Source organism: Gymnodraco acuticeps, unplaced genomic scaffold, assembly GCF_902827175.1.
Source record: "Gymnodraco acuticeps unplaced genomic scaffold, fGymAcu1.1, whole genome shotgun sequence".
Taxonomy (NCBI): Eukaryota; Metazoa; Chordata; class Actinopteri; order Perciformes; family Bathydraconidae; genus Gymnodraco; species Gymnodraco acuticeps.
This window is the reverse complement of record NW_022989755.1, coordinates 2,923,686-2,942,405: the sequence shown is the minus strand read 5'-3', so window position 1 is coordinate 2,942,405 and position 18,720 is coordinate 2,923,686. Positions and strand designations below refer to the sequence as shown.

At 42.8% G+C, this 18,720-nt stretch overlaps 1 protein-coding gene across 19 annotated transcripts in view; it reads right to left on the bottom strand.

The window, feature by feature from the left end:
- Positions 1–6,503: 6,503 nt before the first annotated feature.
- nrxn1a (neurexin 1a) overlaps positions 6,504–18,720 on the bottom strand; it is a 57,796-nt gene continuing 45,579 nt past the window's right edge. For all 19 annotated transcript variants that reach the window (XM_034212891.1, XM_034212898.1, XM_034212942.1 and 16 more), the window contains 3 exons: positions 17,690–18,006; positions 9,802–9,880; positions 6,504–9,161 (listed from right to left, as the gene is read on the bottom strand). In XM_034212891.1, the coding sequence (XP_034068782.1) occupies positions 8,860–9,161; positions 9,802–9,880; positions 17,690–18,006 (698 nt within the window). In that variant the 3' untranslated portion in view covers positions 6,504–8,859. The remainder of the gene's footprint in view (positions 9,162–9,801; positions 9,881–17,689; positions 18,007–18,720) is intronic.

Genomic DNA, 18,720 nt, shown 5'->3' with positions numbered 1-18,720 from the left:
CGTGAATCTGTTTTGTCTCCTGTCTCATATTTGTGTTGAAAGAGGAGTACACCTAGCTGTGATAGCGATGGACATAATATTCCTCTCTAACTGCAGTCACCACACGTCAGCAGGACCGACAGCCTGCAAGGACACTCTCTTTCACAAACACAAACACAAACACAAACACACACACACACACACACACACACACACACACACATACACACACACACACACACACACACACACACACACACACACACACACACACACACACACACACACACACACACACACACACACACACACACACACACACACACACACACACACACACACACACACACGTTACAATCAAATCATGTTAAAGCTTTTAAATGTTCTATTTGATGTGTCTTCAGTTTCCCACACATATTCTTTTGTATTGATACATAGTTGTGTTTCTCGAACTGTGGGAACCGCATGTGGATGAACAGAGCCATTTATTCCAAAGCAGAAAGAAAAACACAGCCTTGAGCTCCTGACATGACCACACACACACATTCATACATTCTCCCACAGTTTGGCTTATACACAAGGCAAGAAAGAAACAGAAATAGAGAAAAGACAGGAAGATAGACAGGGTCTTACATATGCAGCTGCAAAAAGGAGTGGAAGTGAAGGACTGAGGAAGAGGAAGATAATGACATCTGTGTGCATGTATGTGCTGATACATGATACATGCAATCCCTTGCTGATTACTTTGCACCTGGCAGGAGGAAATAATGTAGCTTTTAACTCTGCAGCATGAAGCTAGACAGCATCCTTTATCTACAAGCTTATAGATGCAGAACATCAAAAAGTAAATATACATTTTTCTCAGGATAGTTTGTTCCACGACCCTGATAGTGTGCCTCTTCATTTACTAATGTGGCTTTAGTGGGGCATTTTTAAGGACCACTGCTTTTGATGATGTAATTTCAATCACTTGCTCTCCTATATGTCAAATGTCTGTTAATGTACAAGCCTACACCTTGATGTTTTCCAGTTTATAATTTCCAGTTTTCGCACATTGTTTCACGACAGCAGCCTGTGTGTCTCTTATAACAATGACCTGACTTCTGGCATTACTTTTACTCGGCTCTGCTTTTACTTAACAAGATATTTACAAGAAGATTCAAAGACTTAGCAATACCATTGTCACACCTGCATGCAGCAGCCTATCAAAGTTGCTGTCATATTCAAACTGGTAGTCTTCAGGCCCTACCGACACTGACTCAAGTGAAATCAGTTAAAGCTATGTCTTTTTGTAAGCTCTGTCCGGAGCTTCAATCATTTTTATACAACTAAGATACATGCGTTTCCCCTCAACACGTTCTCACTCCCAACCCGTCACATGTTGACGGTCGGTCAGGGCCCCTCCCCGTCACTTTATTACGCACAGGGTACCCCTTGAGAGTCAGTTTTCAACGGGCAGGGCATCCCATAGACCTTCATAGACCTCCCATAGCGTTGATAATAGACGCCATGAGAACACTCCCCAGCAAATGCTACTCCGACGGTCGGTTGTTATTGTCAATATTAATATAATAATGATTTATTTTTTAATAGTCACACTCGATTTCGCCGATTTTCTTGTTGCCCCAGCTGGTCGACACCTCTTTTTTTAGCAGAAACAAAGGCTACATTAATGCATTAAATCGATGTTAATCCATGTGTGTGGTTGTGGAATTAATGGACGTGCCGTTGTGCGATTGTGTTGCCAGGCAACGCAATAATTTACAAACTCTTCAACTACAACCCTAATTATATTTTAAAACATTTTAGAAGGCCTCACGAAATACTTTGATGTAAATTAAAATGTAAATGTGAAGGGATGTGTGTAATGTGGTGATTGACATTATTCACCCACGGACCTATGGGTTGTTCCGCACTGACATTTTAGTTAACCGGACTTCCTGTTGATGTGAAATCCGAAAAATAAAATAATACTTTACTCCGAGTTTGCTTGCTTTTCTCTTTGGGGGTCATCACATTGTCAACGGCATTGTAATACACGGTTCGACTGCATTAAATATTACATATCTACTGTAGTTCGCTATTTATAGAGCCCTTTGTTACGCCCAGGTCCCCAGGGTCGTAACACCTGATGAGAAGACTTCTAGACAAACATGAGGAACTGCCGCCGAAACTGAATATGTGACGTGGATCATAAATATATCAGCAATTAAACAAAATCTTCAATTTCTCTTCACAATATAAGTCTCCTTGCAGTATCAATACTAATTCGGCTGACTTTTATATTTGATCCAATCGGTATATTGGTATATTTACACCATAATGGCGCACAGCTGATAGAAAGGGACACCTGGTGGTTAAAGCACGTTATTGAAATGTATTCTTTTCATTATTATATATTAATAGGAGACACAGACAGACAAACTAATAAGGCTTTATTTAAACATTAAAGAATACTTTAGGTTAAGGTCTTATTTTGAATAAGAAAAAAGCTTTGGGGGTATAAATATTAAGCCTGACAAAGTACTAATATATTGCTTTCCTGCAATGTTAACTACTGTATGTTTAAGCACTTATTTTAACTGATATTATACATATGTAGGCTATTATACTCTTATAAGATGTATGTAGATAGTATAAGAAATGTGCAGAATACGACAGTTTAATGGTGGAGGTATACACACATATTGATAGATGTCTTGTAATGCACTGTTGAGGAACCTGCGACCCAAGTTTTTCATCTCTGACCTTGTCAGGTATTGAATACTCAATAAATAAAGAACACAGAATTATTAAATATAAAACACAGAATTTGTGTGATTATACTAAATGATTTACAAATAAACACCACTGCATATTTACAACTGTTACACATGCTGATGTAACGCAAATGTTTCCAACTTGGGATCAATAAAGTATATATTATCTTAAGATGATCGATGGCTACTGCCATATTTGCACAATTTGCCTCTGAACCTTGACAAGTGCATGTTTCAGGCTTATCAATGAACAACAGGAGGGGTCACAAACATAATACCAGCTGTTAAATAAAGCTCTTCTGACCTTAGCTGTCATGTGGGTATATATTAATGCTGCCCCATTAGGGGCACAAGCAATTTTCACCCATTTATTAATTATATGTTTATTTGAGTGTTTGCTATCCCCTAAACCTCCAGAGATGTACACAGTTTAATACTGGCAACTTCTTATTATGGGAAATACAAAAACGTCTTTTAAAACTACAATTCCCAGCAGAGACGTGGCATAGAACATGTTGCAAAACCATAGTGCAAAACACACAATAGCCAGCATGTGTAGTTCTGGGGACGGGGTGGGGGAGGGGGGGACGGGGTGGACCCGTTCGAATCCAGTTTTGGACAGTCTGCCGTGGTTCCATCCCATTTCAAAGTGTTGTTCGACGCTCGGCGTAACCCTCGGCACACACTCAAACATCCAATCACAGAGCTTGAGGACTATCACAGGGTTTGTCAAGCGAAGCGGAGAGAATACTTACTTCCGGGAGTAAAATTCTCTAAAGCAACTACTATGAGCTGCTCCGACCCTCGGTCCTGACGGACTCCAACTTGTGTTTATTAATCAAACAAATAAATAAACACAAGGATAATTATGTGTTATTGTTGAGTAAATAGCAGTGTGGTTTAGAAAAGAATATAACATTAGAAGGAAAAAACAATGAAACAATACAGATTTCAGTATTCTGAGCCCCTACTCTCCCCATAACTGACGGCAACAAAAGTCCTACAATATTCGATTAAAATAAAGAAGTAAAAACAATAAGTGTGGCTTGATATTGAGTAAGAATAAGGTTGATAAACGCTGTGAGAATGAATCTGCGGAGAGCATTTCGCCGCGATCCCAACTCGTCTATTACCAACGTTCAGGGAGCTCTATGCAAGTCAATGGGACGCCCTGCCCGTTGAAAACTGACTCTCAAGGGGTACCCTGTGCGTAATATGGTGACTGGGAGGGGCCCTGACCGCCCGTCAACATGTGACGGGTTGGGAGTGAGAACGTGTTGTTCCCCTTTAGATAATGCTAACATGCTAAATTAGTTACCACCATGCTTACTGTAAGCACGTTAACAGTAGCCTACACACCAAACCATAATATTATCAAGTTTTAATATCTTGTCATTATGTTAGGGTCACATAGTTGTTAATTAATTGAAAATTAACATGGGAAGTATGGGGAGGTTGAAATAATATTATAAATTCAAAGCCCAGCAGAGTTTAGGTAAGTAAGCTAAGTAGTTAGACAATAGTTTAACATGTTTCTGCTAATGTGATCATGTGTGAGCCAGGGACAGTCCATCCCAAAATAAAACAAATAATAAAAAATATACATAACGTAGCAGCAATGTCTCCTTGGATAACACTGTGCAAAAGAAAGCAAACAATAGCTAGCACCACTGAGTTAGCCAACACAACACGTTAGTCAAGGCGGGCGTTAATGTGAACATTTCGTGCTTTCAAGGGAAGAGCCTGTGGTCCATCAATCGATGCACAACCAAATTGTTGATGTAAATAACAACGGTGCGGCCTATAGCCTATAGTTCTCCATCCATCCAGGTTTTGTTTTCTGGTTTGTGAAGATAATTAACGAAACTGCTCTTTTCATCTGTAAATGTAATTTTGGAGGTGTATGTTAGCATTAGGTAGGCTAACTGATTTGCACTGGTGTTGTTTCTTAATAAACGGAGTATAGCAGGTGCTGTCTTTATCTTAGCTGGCTGTGGTCAAGGACAACACAGCTACAGATGGTTACATCCAAACACAAGCCTTTTGTTGAGCACAGACTGTTCAGAGCAAAAAGACAGAAAAGAAAGACAAGGCGTGAGACAAGAGAGTCACATTTGGGAGGTGTTTATTGAAAATAGCAGGTCCTTGTAGCTTCTCTCACCTGAGGATGCAAGCTCAACCCTGAGTCTCAGGGTTCTTTCATCCGGTGTGTGCGAGGTGCGGATTTGTGTGTCTACTGTCCCAGTTAGACACAGCAGGATTTGAAAGAAAATGTGCAACTTTCCTTACTTTGATGAAGCAGGAGGTGAAAGGGAATAGGAGAAATATGTTGGAGTCTGCAACTTGTCGATATTTTGCTAGAAACTATAGATAGCCTATAGTTCCACATTTTGAGAAACAAGCTGATTCACTTTCTGGCAGAGTTGGATTTGGAGATCAGCACCACTCTCACACTTAAATATACCGCAGGATCAAGCAGATGTTAGCTAGCTCTTTCCGAAGTAGGGCTGCAACTGATTATTATTTTATTATTGATGATTGTACTTTCTTGGATATGAACACTATAATGATGATTAAAGGGAGCTGTCATTTCCACCCCTGCGCTAACACAGACATGGTTCATCTTTGTTCAAATACTAAGGTTTACATTTCTAACAGCAAAGAAAAAGCTATGTTGGGTGGGGTTACTTTGAAAATGTATTCCGTTGCAATTGCTAGATAATTTTTAAGAAAATCTAATGAGTAATCTGAGTACCAAAATATAAAAGTAATGTAACCTGACTATTTCCCATGACTTTTGAAGCACTTCAATATTAAATGCACTGCAAGTGAATACAAGAGAAGAATAAATATCAAACGTTTTATGTATTTAACTGGAAGGGAATAAAGTTACTTTTTTTTGTATCGTGATTATGTAATCCCGTTAATCCATCACTCCCTAAATCTGAGTAAATTGCAAGTAAATTACTTTCTCTATAAAAGTAAAACTCAGAAATTAAGTGTGTTCCAGAGCTGGGAATTGAAACATTTTAGTTGAAATAAATTAAAATATTAATGGTTAATTAATAATTTTTTGGAGATGCTGTCAGTTTCCTAATTTCAGCAGTGTATCAAACCGGATGGAAATTTCACCAGGAAGTGAAGAAGCATAATTCCCAAAATGATTAACTATTATTTAAGATTTCCCCCCTAACGCAATATGAGTTACTTTTAGTTTTTCCAAATTAGCCTCTGATCTCATATCAATCAATCAATGTTTATTTATATAGCCCAATATCACAAATGTTACATTTGTCTCAGTGGTCTTCACAGTTTGTACAGAGTATCAGTATGACAATACGACACCCTCTGTCCTTAGACCCTCACATCGTAAAAGGAAAAACTTCCGGAGAAAACCCACAGTTTAAAGGGGAAAATGGGAGAAACCTCAGGGAGAGCAACAGAGGAGGGATCCCTCTCCCAGGACGGACAGACGTGCAATAGATGCCGTGTGTAATTGAAAATATAATACATTTGCAACATAAGTAGTCCAAATGTTTGGAAATGCATGTGTGTATAATAATAAGATGAATCCACGAGGATATCCATCCAGGAACTATGATCCAGGACCACAGCCACGACTCAAAATCCAGGGCTCGCGATCCAGGACCGCAGGATCATCCATTTAGTTTTTCCAAATTAGCCTCTGATCTCATATGGCCTATTTAACACAGTATTTTTGTCTGCAAGCTAATGGAGGCAAAAACCGACAAACAGAACACAGTCCAGGCTCACTTGGGTAATATTTTATTTACTCATTAATCTTCAAAACTATTTTTCATAATAAATTTCCACTTTATGTTCATCAAAGAACCGTAACAATAAAAATAAAAGTAAATACTGTAGAAAAATTGTACATATAGAAAATAAACATGGTTAATGAACACCTAGATGTAGTATCCCATTGAGACACCGCCTTTGTTTCCGATGGCAACACAACAGAGATAGAGGGGAAAGAAAGCAGTAGACACAGAAGGAACTGGGAGGGTAAATAGCGAAACATACTAAACAAGAGAAGGGAAGAAAAAGGAGGTCAAGGCCAGTAAAGGAAGGAGAGAATAAGGAAATATGTTAATTTGGACAATATACTTTCATATCTCACAGGCCTTTTTCATATCCTTTCTTTCCATCGTAATTGTGCATGCATCTCACTGGTTGGTTACGCTGCTTGGAAGATCTGGAGGGGCTTGTTCATGTCATGGCACTGTTTGTATTGATATATCGTGGAGCTACAATTCTTGAGCTGTGGAGGGCTCAGACACAGCAAAAGTCCATAAACAGATAATTATACCGCAGCCCAGATCGGAAACCCATCTGTCTGTGTATTGGTCAACTCATGAATATTGATGAATCTGTCAACCGATAGCATGAAGATAAAAGGACGCAAAGAGAAAGAGAGAAAAGGGAGAGCCAGTGAAATCAAAGCAACTCAGGTCGTCATATAGTCAATGGCATCATGAACTGGCCTCTTCTATCTATTAGCAACACATGGTAACATTTACTTTGTTCTGTTTTTGATTATTTTCCTCGGCTGGGTTTTGCTATAAAAAAGGTGGTTGGTTAGAGCAGGTATAGTGGGCGTGGCCTATAAGACATCAGGCTAGAAAACAGGACGTGGCCTGTGGTGGACGCGCACATCCAGGCGTTGCACTTGAGTTACATTGCAACCCGCAACACCTCCCTTCCCCTCCTCCCACAAACAAACAAACAAACAAACCTACCACCTCTGGACCACCATTTCACTGCACAGCTCAGAGACTCAGGCATGCAGCACACTCGAGATGGTCACACTTTGAACTGAGAGTTGATTCACAGAATAAATCATGGTTGAATCCCACTGACTTAAAATCCGTTTGAAGTGCGTATTTAGGAATACTTCAAGCCAAGGTTGTAAGTTTATGATTGTGGTTTGTCACCTCTGGAGTTTCAACGCGGTATAAATCACACGGAGTAAGATAATTCACGTGCAATAGGAGCCCCCCCCTCCCTTCCCCCAAAAGTCTATACTTTGTTCTTCATATTCGTCATTGCCGTAACAATTATCATAATGGTCATTGTCATTTTCACCATTGTCTTCTTGTATAGTCTTCAGTGTCACTCATGAAGATATGGTGGTTCTTTAGCATTGCAGGTATGTGTATGTCTGCAGGTATAGATTGTTTATATTTTCTGTGTGTGCATGTGTGCTGTATGTATGTGTGTGACACTGCAGTCATGCATGACTCGTGTCTGTAGGTAGCATCTGAATTCTCAAGTATCCTGTCCAGGAAAATAGCTCTCCGCTGATTCCACCATTGTGATTTAGAGGGCGCCGTAAAACATCAGCACCACAGCCCATCCATTATATTAACGGCACCAGCCCTGCCTCTGCCTATTCACTCATAATTCACCGTCTCTATGGCTACACCCTGATTTCCCTGTCCTGCTGCTTGGGTTGGCACTTGGATTGAAAGTGTGCTTGTTTCTTCAGCGTCATCAGTGCTTCATCGAGTCCCGTCTGCTAACAGGGAGGAAGGCCAAGAAACTTGGAAGAGACACTTGGTGCTTGGCTTGGTGCTATTACGTCATCTTTGTTCTGGTGCTCTGCCTCAATGCACTCAGTCTGCCATGTGCTTTACATAAAAGTCTTCCTTGACCTCTCTGAGTCCAAGAGGAGAGGTCCTACTGTGGCAGGCAGGGGAGTGACTGGTCTTTTAATCTGGCTGGCCCAAAATGGTTCTTTACTGGGAGTTGAACTGGTGCTTTTTTAAAACCATTTGGAATGGTCTTTAAGATCATAAAACAAGCCTCTCGCAGAGGCTCTGCTCATTGGTAAATACTGTACAATAAGGGTCCATGCCCTCAGGCCAGTCTGTATGTGTGTGTGTGTATGTTTGTGCTTAAATGTACGTGTGCTTGAATGTGTTTATCTTTGTGCTTGCCAGCATGTGTGCAGATGTGATTATTGGAGAGTAAACATTAACATCAGCATGTCTATGTTGGTGTGTATGTGTGCATCATTTTTTTTTGGAGAATATATCTATTTATGTACATATACCGTTATATATAAAGGTGTATGCGTATATGTTGGACGTCTTCCGCCTCAGACGTAGTACTCCTTGTCTTTGTTCTTCTTGTTCTTGGAGATCTTGGCGATCCCCAGCGGTTTGTCCTTGGCGCTGCCGTTGGGCTGTGTGGCTGAGTTGCTGATGTAGTTGCGGCTTTCGTCCACGTGGTAGGAGCCCTCGTCGCGGTTACGGTACTTGTACATGGCGTAGAGGAGGATGAGTATGCAGAGGGCCGCGGCTGCCACGATGCCCACCACCATCCCTGTGGTGCTGCTGCTCTCCCGGACCACCTCAGACGGACCCGGGAATACCTTCCCATCCGGCAGAGGGGGGCGGGCTATGACGGGGAGAGGGGAGGCACGCAATGTTACATTACATTTTACGGCACACATTATTAATTTGTACTACATGTAGAGGTGATAAGTGGAGGGCTGCCGCAAGAAGATACAATGCATCATCATGATGAATTATTTGACGGGCACTTTACATAATTCTTCATGCTGGCAAGGGAAGGCTGCAGCTTAGAGCCAAAGCAGTTTGCATATTATCACATAATGTGTAAACAGATTATATTACACCGTGTTGAGAGGAGGGCCAGAGCACAGGTGCACATTATATCAGTTTTATTACACACATTTGACATTTTATGACACACAACAGCAGCGAGGGGCTGCAGTGTGGTGATATACAGTATGACACCATGTTAAACAATTGATGGGAATTTTCATGTGAATTCTTCAGGCTGGATGGAGGTGAGGGAGGGGGTAGAAAAGAAAGAAACTGCTACTTAAAGATATGATGAATAATAAGGGATGGTGAAGGGAGGAGCTGAAAGCAAAGTAAAGGATGGAGAGTTTGGAAATGAAAAATTCATTGTAGCGAGCGACCAAGCGGCAGGAAAGCACTGAGCGACAGCGAGAGTAGAGGACAGAAAATAACTCAGAGTCAGTGTGATGTGGGGGTAGGGGGAGTCTCACCTGAACTGGGGTCACAGGGGTCAATGTCTTCATCGTCGCTGGGACACTCAGCTGACGCCACCAGCAGGTCGTCTGCAGACTACAGAGAGATGATACAGAAAAAAAAGCAGGAACATAAACACACGTTTATAGACACAAACAGCCGATGCTCTGCACCCCTTCTGTTTGTTTTCTACATGTGTGAGCACACGATCCATCGCCCACCCGTTTCCCCGTTTGCAACAAACACTTTCGCCTGCTAGGCCCCAAGCAATGGCAGGCGGCCAACACCAAAGTACCAAGGAGAGAAGAAGAAAGGAAAAACATTGCATTCTGTTCAGAGCCACCAAGGGACAGTCAGTTATCATCTCACATTCTCTTGGCCCTCCCCCTCTTTTTTTCTCCTCATGCCTCTGTATCTTTCACACCTCCGTGCTTCCCTCTCCATCTGATATTGGCTAGTGTACATAGGTGTTGAACAATGTGCAGTGTGAAGCCAAAGAGAGGAATAAAACTCAAGTTTTCATGGAAACTTCCACTTAAGCTCATTCTGGTTCATTGAAATCACATTTATTCAACACTTCTTCATCAGCACCATGTCAATGACCCCCTTACATTCACTCTCTAACCTACATCGAGCAGCTAATATCTCAACAACCACTCATTCTGCGTGCCTTGCTCCCTCTCGATGGATAAGGCGCCCTTCCTCTCCATCCTTGCTCCTCCTGTTGCCATGGCAACTCTAAGTTCAGGCTGTTAAAAATGATGGGGAATAAAAAAAAGAGGAGTGTGCACCCTCTGTGAGACCAGGGCATTGATTTGCCATTGCAGCCAGAGTATGAGAAAAAAAGGGGGGGGATTGAGAGATAGATGGATGGATAAAAGGAATTTTAGGGGAATTGGGGAGAAGGAGAAAGAAAAGAAGAGGGGATAGGAGGAGCAGGAGGAAGACTTCAAAGTGCTGCGGTCTTTACTTAACACCGTGCTAATGTGCTCCGCATATTCATGAACTACTGCTAAACATCGCCCGCCTTGACGCTCCGCTATGAGAGATGTGAATGTGTGTGTGTTCAAACACACTGGGCGCTCAGTGCCAGCGCTAAATTAAAATTGGATTGTGATGCATTGCAGTAGATGTTAGTAACCCACAGAATAAAGGAGAGCGCGGCAGAGCTTTAAAAGAGAAGAGCTCTAGAGGCAGATTACAATCAGACCAGAATCTGAACCAAATCAAAGCACTAAGTGGTCGATGATGTCTTAGCTGAAACCGGCTGAAACCTACAGGCAGTGTTTCAAACAGAAATTCATTACGCTTTCTTCTCTGTCCTTGGTTTCTTCATTCCCTTGCCTCTTGTTTTTGGAAGAACATACAGTGTATTACGTAAGATTAGGGGCGCAAACCACTTAGTGTATTCATCTGAAAAAGCCTGCACTGGCTTTGTGTTGTGTGGTCTCGTTTCTGACAAGTCTACTGTGGTTCAGATTGGCCTGAAACATATATACAGTTATTGATGCTTGACTCTGTCTCTTTCCTCCACTGCCTTTCCAATCAGTTCTGCCTACTGGGCTGTCAAATGCTGGGAGCATGAGCTTAGCCTCTGGAATCCAGCCATTCGATAAACCTCTGTGCTTTTGCTAGGATCCAAAACCAATCAGCCAGTAGGAAACACCCATTTCTGTCACTGATCAATGTCGAGCTCCCATGCTCGAATATTGATCTGAAAGACAGCTATGTCCCCCTACAGGAATGTGTTCTGAATCCTAAAATATGCTAAAAAAAGCAGACAAGCAAATATAATAAGGCCCCTCCTCTGATCTGTGGTCAACTGACCCCCCCCCATTCAACCGGCAAGGTGTCAAGGGACTATCGATCCACCTATCACATGGGAAACAATGAACCCGAGGAAATCTAGAGACATGCCAAACACAAATTAAGTTCAAAGTGGATGTACCAAAGAGATATGCCCAAGAAACCACCGCCCCTCACTCTCACCCTCCTTCTTTGTCCCCATCTTTTCACAGTCTATCAATAGAGCATGCTGACATATTAAAGGACACAGATCCACAACGATAAGAAGGGAAAAAATACACACACAGAAGGAAAGAGAGAAGAAGTACAAAGAAGAATATCTGCATGCTAAAAGAGCAAAATCTGTACCTGAGCAGCCGAACAGTGCCAACGACCGTCAATGCCTCCCTGACTGCCTAGTTCACACATAGTAGCTGCACTTTGTCCTCACACACTCTTGCAGAAGACTCAACAGATTGTCTGCTACTTTCACAACTGGAAATCCAACACACATGCACACACACAAGCTCTATAACAGCCAAACATGCTCCATTGCTCTACTTCTATTTAGACACATCTACACAGGCACACCAGCGCACACTAAATCAGGCTGAAGTTGGCAGGCTGATGAAGAGATCCTGGCGAGAGAGGAGAGAAGCTAGCTCCACTACTGCAGATGGTGAGATAGACTCATACACCGCCTGCATTAACAGCCTATCACTGGAGCTCAAACACAGAGCGAAAGGGAGGAGGGAGGAGAGAAGAGGGGGGGTGGGGGTTGACGGGTAAATATGGAAAGATATGGAGGGAGAGAGCAAAGGAGAGTGAGAAGAAAGAAAAAGAGAAAAAGTGAGCTACAGTATGGGGAGGAGTGAGAAAGTGTCTCCAGGAGATGGATAGCGAGCGGAAGAAAAATGCAAGAGAGAGATGTGGAGAACATAGCATGAAAAAAAAAGGACAGGGAAGGAGGATGGGATGTTCAGAGGGCTTGTGGAAGTGTCTGGGTCAGCTGATTCCTGATAGCCAATCAGGTGGCGCTTGGAGACTCAGGTTTCTTCTATCAGTCTTCCCATAAAACACAGGTACACACACACACGTCCACAGACAGACAGACATCAAAACTAGAACTCTGTGAGTCAGAGCAGCCTCTAGCACATGCACACACTCACTCACTCACTCACTCACACACACACACACACACACACACACACACACACACACACACACACACACACACACACACACACACACATCCCCAGACAGACATCAAAACTAGTACTCTGCGAGTCAGAACAGCCTCTAGCGCACACACACACACACACACACACACACACACACACACACACACACACACACACACACACACACACACACACACACACACACACACACACACACACACACACACACACACACACACATCCCCAGACAGACATCAAAACTAGTACTCTGTGAGTCAGAACAGCCTCTAGCACACACACACACACACACACACACACACACACACACACACACACACACACACACACACACACACACACACACACACACACACACACACACACACACACACACAACCCCAGACAGACAAAATCTTCTTCTCGCTGGTGCTCAGCTGTTATGCATTATTAATCTCTTCCACTTTTCAAAATGCCCCAAAAAATACCTCAAACAACAAACTGTGGACTTCAGGAGAAGAGGGACATAACACATTCCTAATGAACAAAGTACTGCCGGTACGAGTGAACCCATGGGGCGAATCAGGCAGATCTGCTTCGAAACACACCAGAACACATGGCGTGTGTGTGAAATCGATAAATGGCTTTGCCCCGGAGCCCCTTTTTGAAGACATCCCTTGCTGCCCCTCCTCTGATGCAATGTGCTGCAATTCATGCCTATTGTTCTGAATCCACCTGAGTGTTTGTGTGTGTGCATTTATCTGTGTTCACTTTGTACGTACGTGTGCACTGATTGAAGCCAGGTTGGTTGCCAGGCAACACTAGGCAGCCTTAGTGGATAAGCAGTAGACTCTTTTATAACGAGACCAGCACACACACAGTTTGGGGGCCAGAAGGAGTGATTTGACGAGCTAACACACACACACTGCATCATATTGAGCATACATATAGCTCTGACCTAGTTCTCTTACATTCATATTGACTCCAGTGTGCGACTCCCCTGCATCCCATATTTAGCACTGACATCAGCATGTCGCCAGAGCAGGAAGAGTTTACTTAAAAAAAACATCAACACAGAGAGATTGAGAGGTGAAGGTGTGAAAACGCGCACGTGCTAACGCTGTCACTCGGCAGCGCAATCCCTCCAGCTCACGCATCCATTATTGATGCCTGAGGCTTAGCTCACAGCTCTCTGCGTTCTATTATTTATGCCTGAAACAGCTGGCGGTTTATACACAGAGGAGCTATTCTCTATGGGAGTCTGGATTGGGAGAGCGAATGCAAGCAGCAGGTAGTAGTGGGGCTCACTATCTCCATGGCAACTTGTATCATTGGGAGAAAAAAATATATTTTTCAGTGCGGCAGGCAGAGTTTTATAACACAGAAGAAGAACTGCAGTACACAAACACCCACAAAGAGCCTGGCAACATCGCACTAGTGATCTAAACAAAAAGAGTGTGTGTTGTACCTGCTGATGATGTTTCCTCTGACATTAGCATTGACTACAGTTACATCCACTATAAAAATGCCTCAATCCAAAATGATGTGTTTCTATTGTAGAGTCCCTTTGGCCTCAGTTTACTAGGCGTATATTATGGAAAAGCTATTACAGCCTCCATTAACACAAACATTTCCCCTCCTGTAATTCAGTGGGTAGGGACCACTTAGTGGAGCCACTCCTGAGAATGAGCTGTAGCACAAGAATGAAGTGTGTATGTGAGCCTTTTATTGATGAGATGTTTTTGGCTCCCCGATAGCTTGCATGTCATAAAGATGATGTTACTGGGCAAATAAAAATACTACTGTGTAAATTATTTATAAGGAAGAAGACCATTTTTTTTGCATTTGCTGAGAAAAGGCATTGCAATAGAGACATTTTGATTAATTTGAAAGCAGTTTTCTTATTGATAGTTGATTGTTTGGCAGTGTCAGAGTAGACACACATTCTTGCATTCCATAACAGTAACAATTAGACAGAATTGTTTACAAGTGAAGTAAGAAGTGATTAAAGCATTATTTAGTTACTTCACTCCAAAGAGCAAAGCAAACTTACTGATGATATACAAAACATGACCATTTAATCTCAACCTCACCTAATGGTTCGACCACCCCTTTTTACTTGTCCTTGTCACCTTAAACTTGCTTTTAATTATATATTTATAGGGAAATTACAAAGTTAAAAAACAAGTGTTCTAGAAGTAACACCATATTTCCTATTAATCATAGGATATATCCACTCAACATTCTTTAAATAATAATAACCAACCCAAAAAAGTAACCTTAGAACAGAGATAGGTTAATCATTGTGATGTCTAGCTGAATCTTGAGCATTTATCATTATCAACAATGTGCTTAGATCCTGGACTACCTTAAATTCATCTTTTTGATACATAAAAAAAAATCTATATATTTTATTTGTGTTTTTAATAGGGCCGGGACTCGATTACAAAAATTAATCGAATTAATTAGAGGCTTTGTAATTAATTAATCGAAATTAATCGCATTTTTAATCACATATACATATTTGACCTAAGAACAGTGAGAAGCAATTTTTTTCACATGGATTTTAGTATACCATTAGGCGCAGTCACACCGCAGTACTTTTCCCACAAAGGTTCATGAGAATTTAGTTCATGAGAACTCTTTGAACCTGGGGGAGGATTAGGCAAATGAAGCCGCTGACGTCACTTCTTCTTCTTCTGCTTTGGGTTTACTGGCAGGCCGCAAACCACTTCACGGCGTATACTGCCGCCCAAAGTCCCCGGCCGGAAGTCCCCGGAGTTGGGGACTGGCTTCAGTAGAAGCTGCTGGGAGTCCCAGCAGCCTTCCGAGTAAATCGCCAGAACGCCGACACCTCCTCATCTCCACCGCTCCCATGTTTTATTTTGTGTTGCCATAAGTTAGTCTCTCTGCGTTTCTGCGCTGGGCTAATGCTAATAATGCTAATGCGAGGATAATAAAATGGCGGCTTCACAACACTTTTTGGGAGTTTTACGGGGCGTGGTTTGCAATCCGCCCAGCCAATCAGAAATATAGCTCTTTTCTCACAAGAGAGCCGTACGAAAGTCCCTGCTCTCTAGCAGCTCTCTGCTCTCTAGCAGGGACTTTCGTGGGGGTAAAAAGGTTCTCATGAACTCATTTTAGTACCGGCTCTTTTTGGTGTGAACGCGATAAAAGAGGCTAACGTCCACGCTAGCTTCCACGCTAGCTGCTATATGTTTTGCATTGAGGTGATACTTGAGGCATGATGTGCTGCGGTGATATGCGAATTCCTTTTTGCATAATTTGCACACAACCGTGCTCTTATCGACGCTTCCATCCGTCCGTTTTTTAAAACAACATTTCCCACTGTTGTTCACTGTGGTTTGTTGTTGTCTGAAGTCATGAACGTTAGTTGGTGCTCCAGTATAATCGGTACGCCTGAAACTCATCCAGTGAGAAACGTTCCGCGGTGCAAAAATAAGTGCGATTAAAATGCGTTAATTTTTTTAACGCGTTAATTTTTGTGTAATTAATTAATCTTAATTAACGCGTTAAAGTCCCGGCCCTAGTTTTTAAAGGTCCCACGACATGGCTATTTCTACTGATCATAATTCCATTGTTGAGGTCTACATTGTTCAATGTTCCAAAATCACATTGGTTTCTCTGTAAAGTATGTGAATTCATTCTCTGTCCTACACGCCTTGTTGGAGCTCCTGCCCCCCCCCCCCCCTCCCTGTGAGCCCACTGTGCTCTGATTGGTCAGCTCGCCAACTCTGTTCTGATGAGTCCACCACCGTTACAGCGGAACATCAGTGTTTATGTGTCACAATGGCGTTTGCTAGCAACCAGAAAATGACACCAGTAATGACAAACAGATGAGAATGCTGCGTGGGGTCTGGGTGCCGCGTTGGCGGGACGTTGCGGGGCTCGCTGCTCCGCCCTTTGAGGCTCGAGGAGCGGACAGTGTGAGCTGTATTACTGGTTGCTGCGTGGGGTCTGCGAGACAGCGAGACGCCGCGGAACTCAGCCAGGCTGTGAGTGTGTTTGTGTGTGGAGATCCGCGGATGAGAACTGATAAGGCTGAGTGAGTGTGTGTGTGTGAGGAGCTCCGCGGATTGGTCCATTTGGACCTGGGTATCGTTACGTCACTATGAAAATGGAAAAAGAGAAATCTCCAACGAGGCGTTCTGGGGCAGCATAGACAGGTCTTTTCTGTGTTAGAGTTTTACTCGCTACAGGGTGTACTTTGAGGGTTTGTGACTTTGCAGACCGTTTACATGTATAAAAAGCTACAACTGGAAAAGCATGACATGGGACTTTTAATGGCCTCTTGTAAAACACCTGAATTCTATACAAAATGTGCGCTATAAACTCGCCTTAAGTGTAGTTTAAAACAATCCCACTCCTCATGACACATCTTGCTTCCCTCAGGCGCTTTATTAGTGGGTGGTTTGTTGGCTAATCCTCTTATTGAGTTGGAAAAACAACTTATCAAAGCACATTATCACTTTTTCATTACCAATTGTCACACCAAAGGATGATGAAAGTGGGTGATAGGACATATCAATCTGAGGAATAACATACAAGTTTATCTCTGACTACACAAAGCAGGGATTTATTGAGTTTTTCTTTAGGGCTGTCAAAATATCAGATTTGTCTTCAGCCTGAAGAATTTTAGATAGCAATATGATGGGGCTATCTATACAAAATGTATCTTCAACTAGTCTTATTGGGCTTTTGTCTCTTTTTTGGAAAATGAATTACACTCAGGATTCAAGTGTATGGAGGTGGAGAGATCATCTGTAATAATAACTGTACAAATGTGTGGTTTAAGAGGTGGTGGGTGTGTAATATTTACACGACACAAATATTTAATTCATCAAATATCCCAGTTTTGTCAATATCAATATGTCCCAACACCCCTATTCTCCATATACACGCTGTAATAATGAGCTCTGACCTGCTGAGTGGCACCCTGTTTCTTGTTTGTGGCTGTGGTGGTTGTGATGTCACTTATGGAGGGGGCGGAGTCAGAGCGGTTCCCTCCAGCTGCAGCACTGGACTGCGGCGTGATGGAGGAGGACGGCATGTCTCCGACCAGCCGCGCGCTGCCGTCCACCTTGATGTGCGGGTGCACCTCGGCGGCCATGTTGAGGATGCGGAGGCCGTTGTAGTAAAGTCCGGAAAGCTGACCCTGGAACATGCCTGCATTGCGCTCTCCTCCACCTCCACCTACACGCACCGTCGTCTGGCTGTTGAAGATGGTCAGCTGGCGACCTACATGGACACACGCACACACGCACGCACACACACACACACACACACACACACACACACACACACACACACACACACACACACACACACACACACACACACACACACACACACACACACACACACACACAAACACGCACACCAGGAAGGAAGGAGGACAAAACACACGCAAATACAGTCACACACACATACATACCAGTGGTCACATACGTGCATACATACACACACGAGAGTGTTTGAGTGTTACACAATCCACCACCCCCAAGCCATGGTGAGAGGATGGGATAGATTAAGCATGGCAGAGCAAATTGAAGCCGTGGAGAACCGTGGAGAGAGCTGAGACAGTGAGAGATAAGAGTGGGAACAGAAAACAGAGAAGAAGGAGAAGAGGAAGAAGGGACTGAGAAGTCGAGGAGGAGGAGGATGAAGAGGCAGCAGATGAGAGGAGTCAGAGGGTCCCGAGAAGACGGGGCTGACAGATGGTTGCTATGGTGATGGCTGTGCGGCACAACATTGTATTTGAAGGAGCAACAGACAGGCAGACAGAGAGACAGAGAACTGTTGAAACAGCCCTATGAAGCATGCACAGGTTATAAGCTCTAGGACTGCTCACTGTTAAAGGGACTAGAGGCTATTTAAGGAGCTCTGCTGATGTTTAGGAGGAAAACTTTTACACTTTTTTTTTTTCAAAAAGCATTGCTCTATTAGTCATTT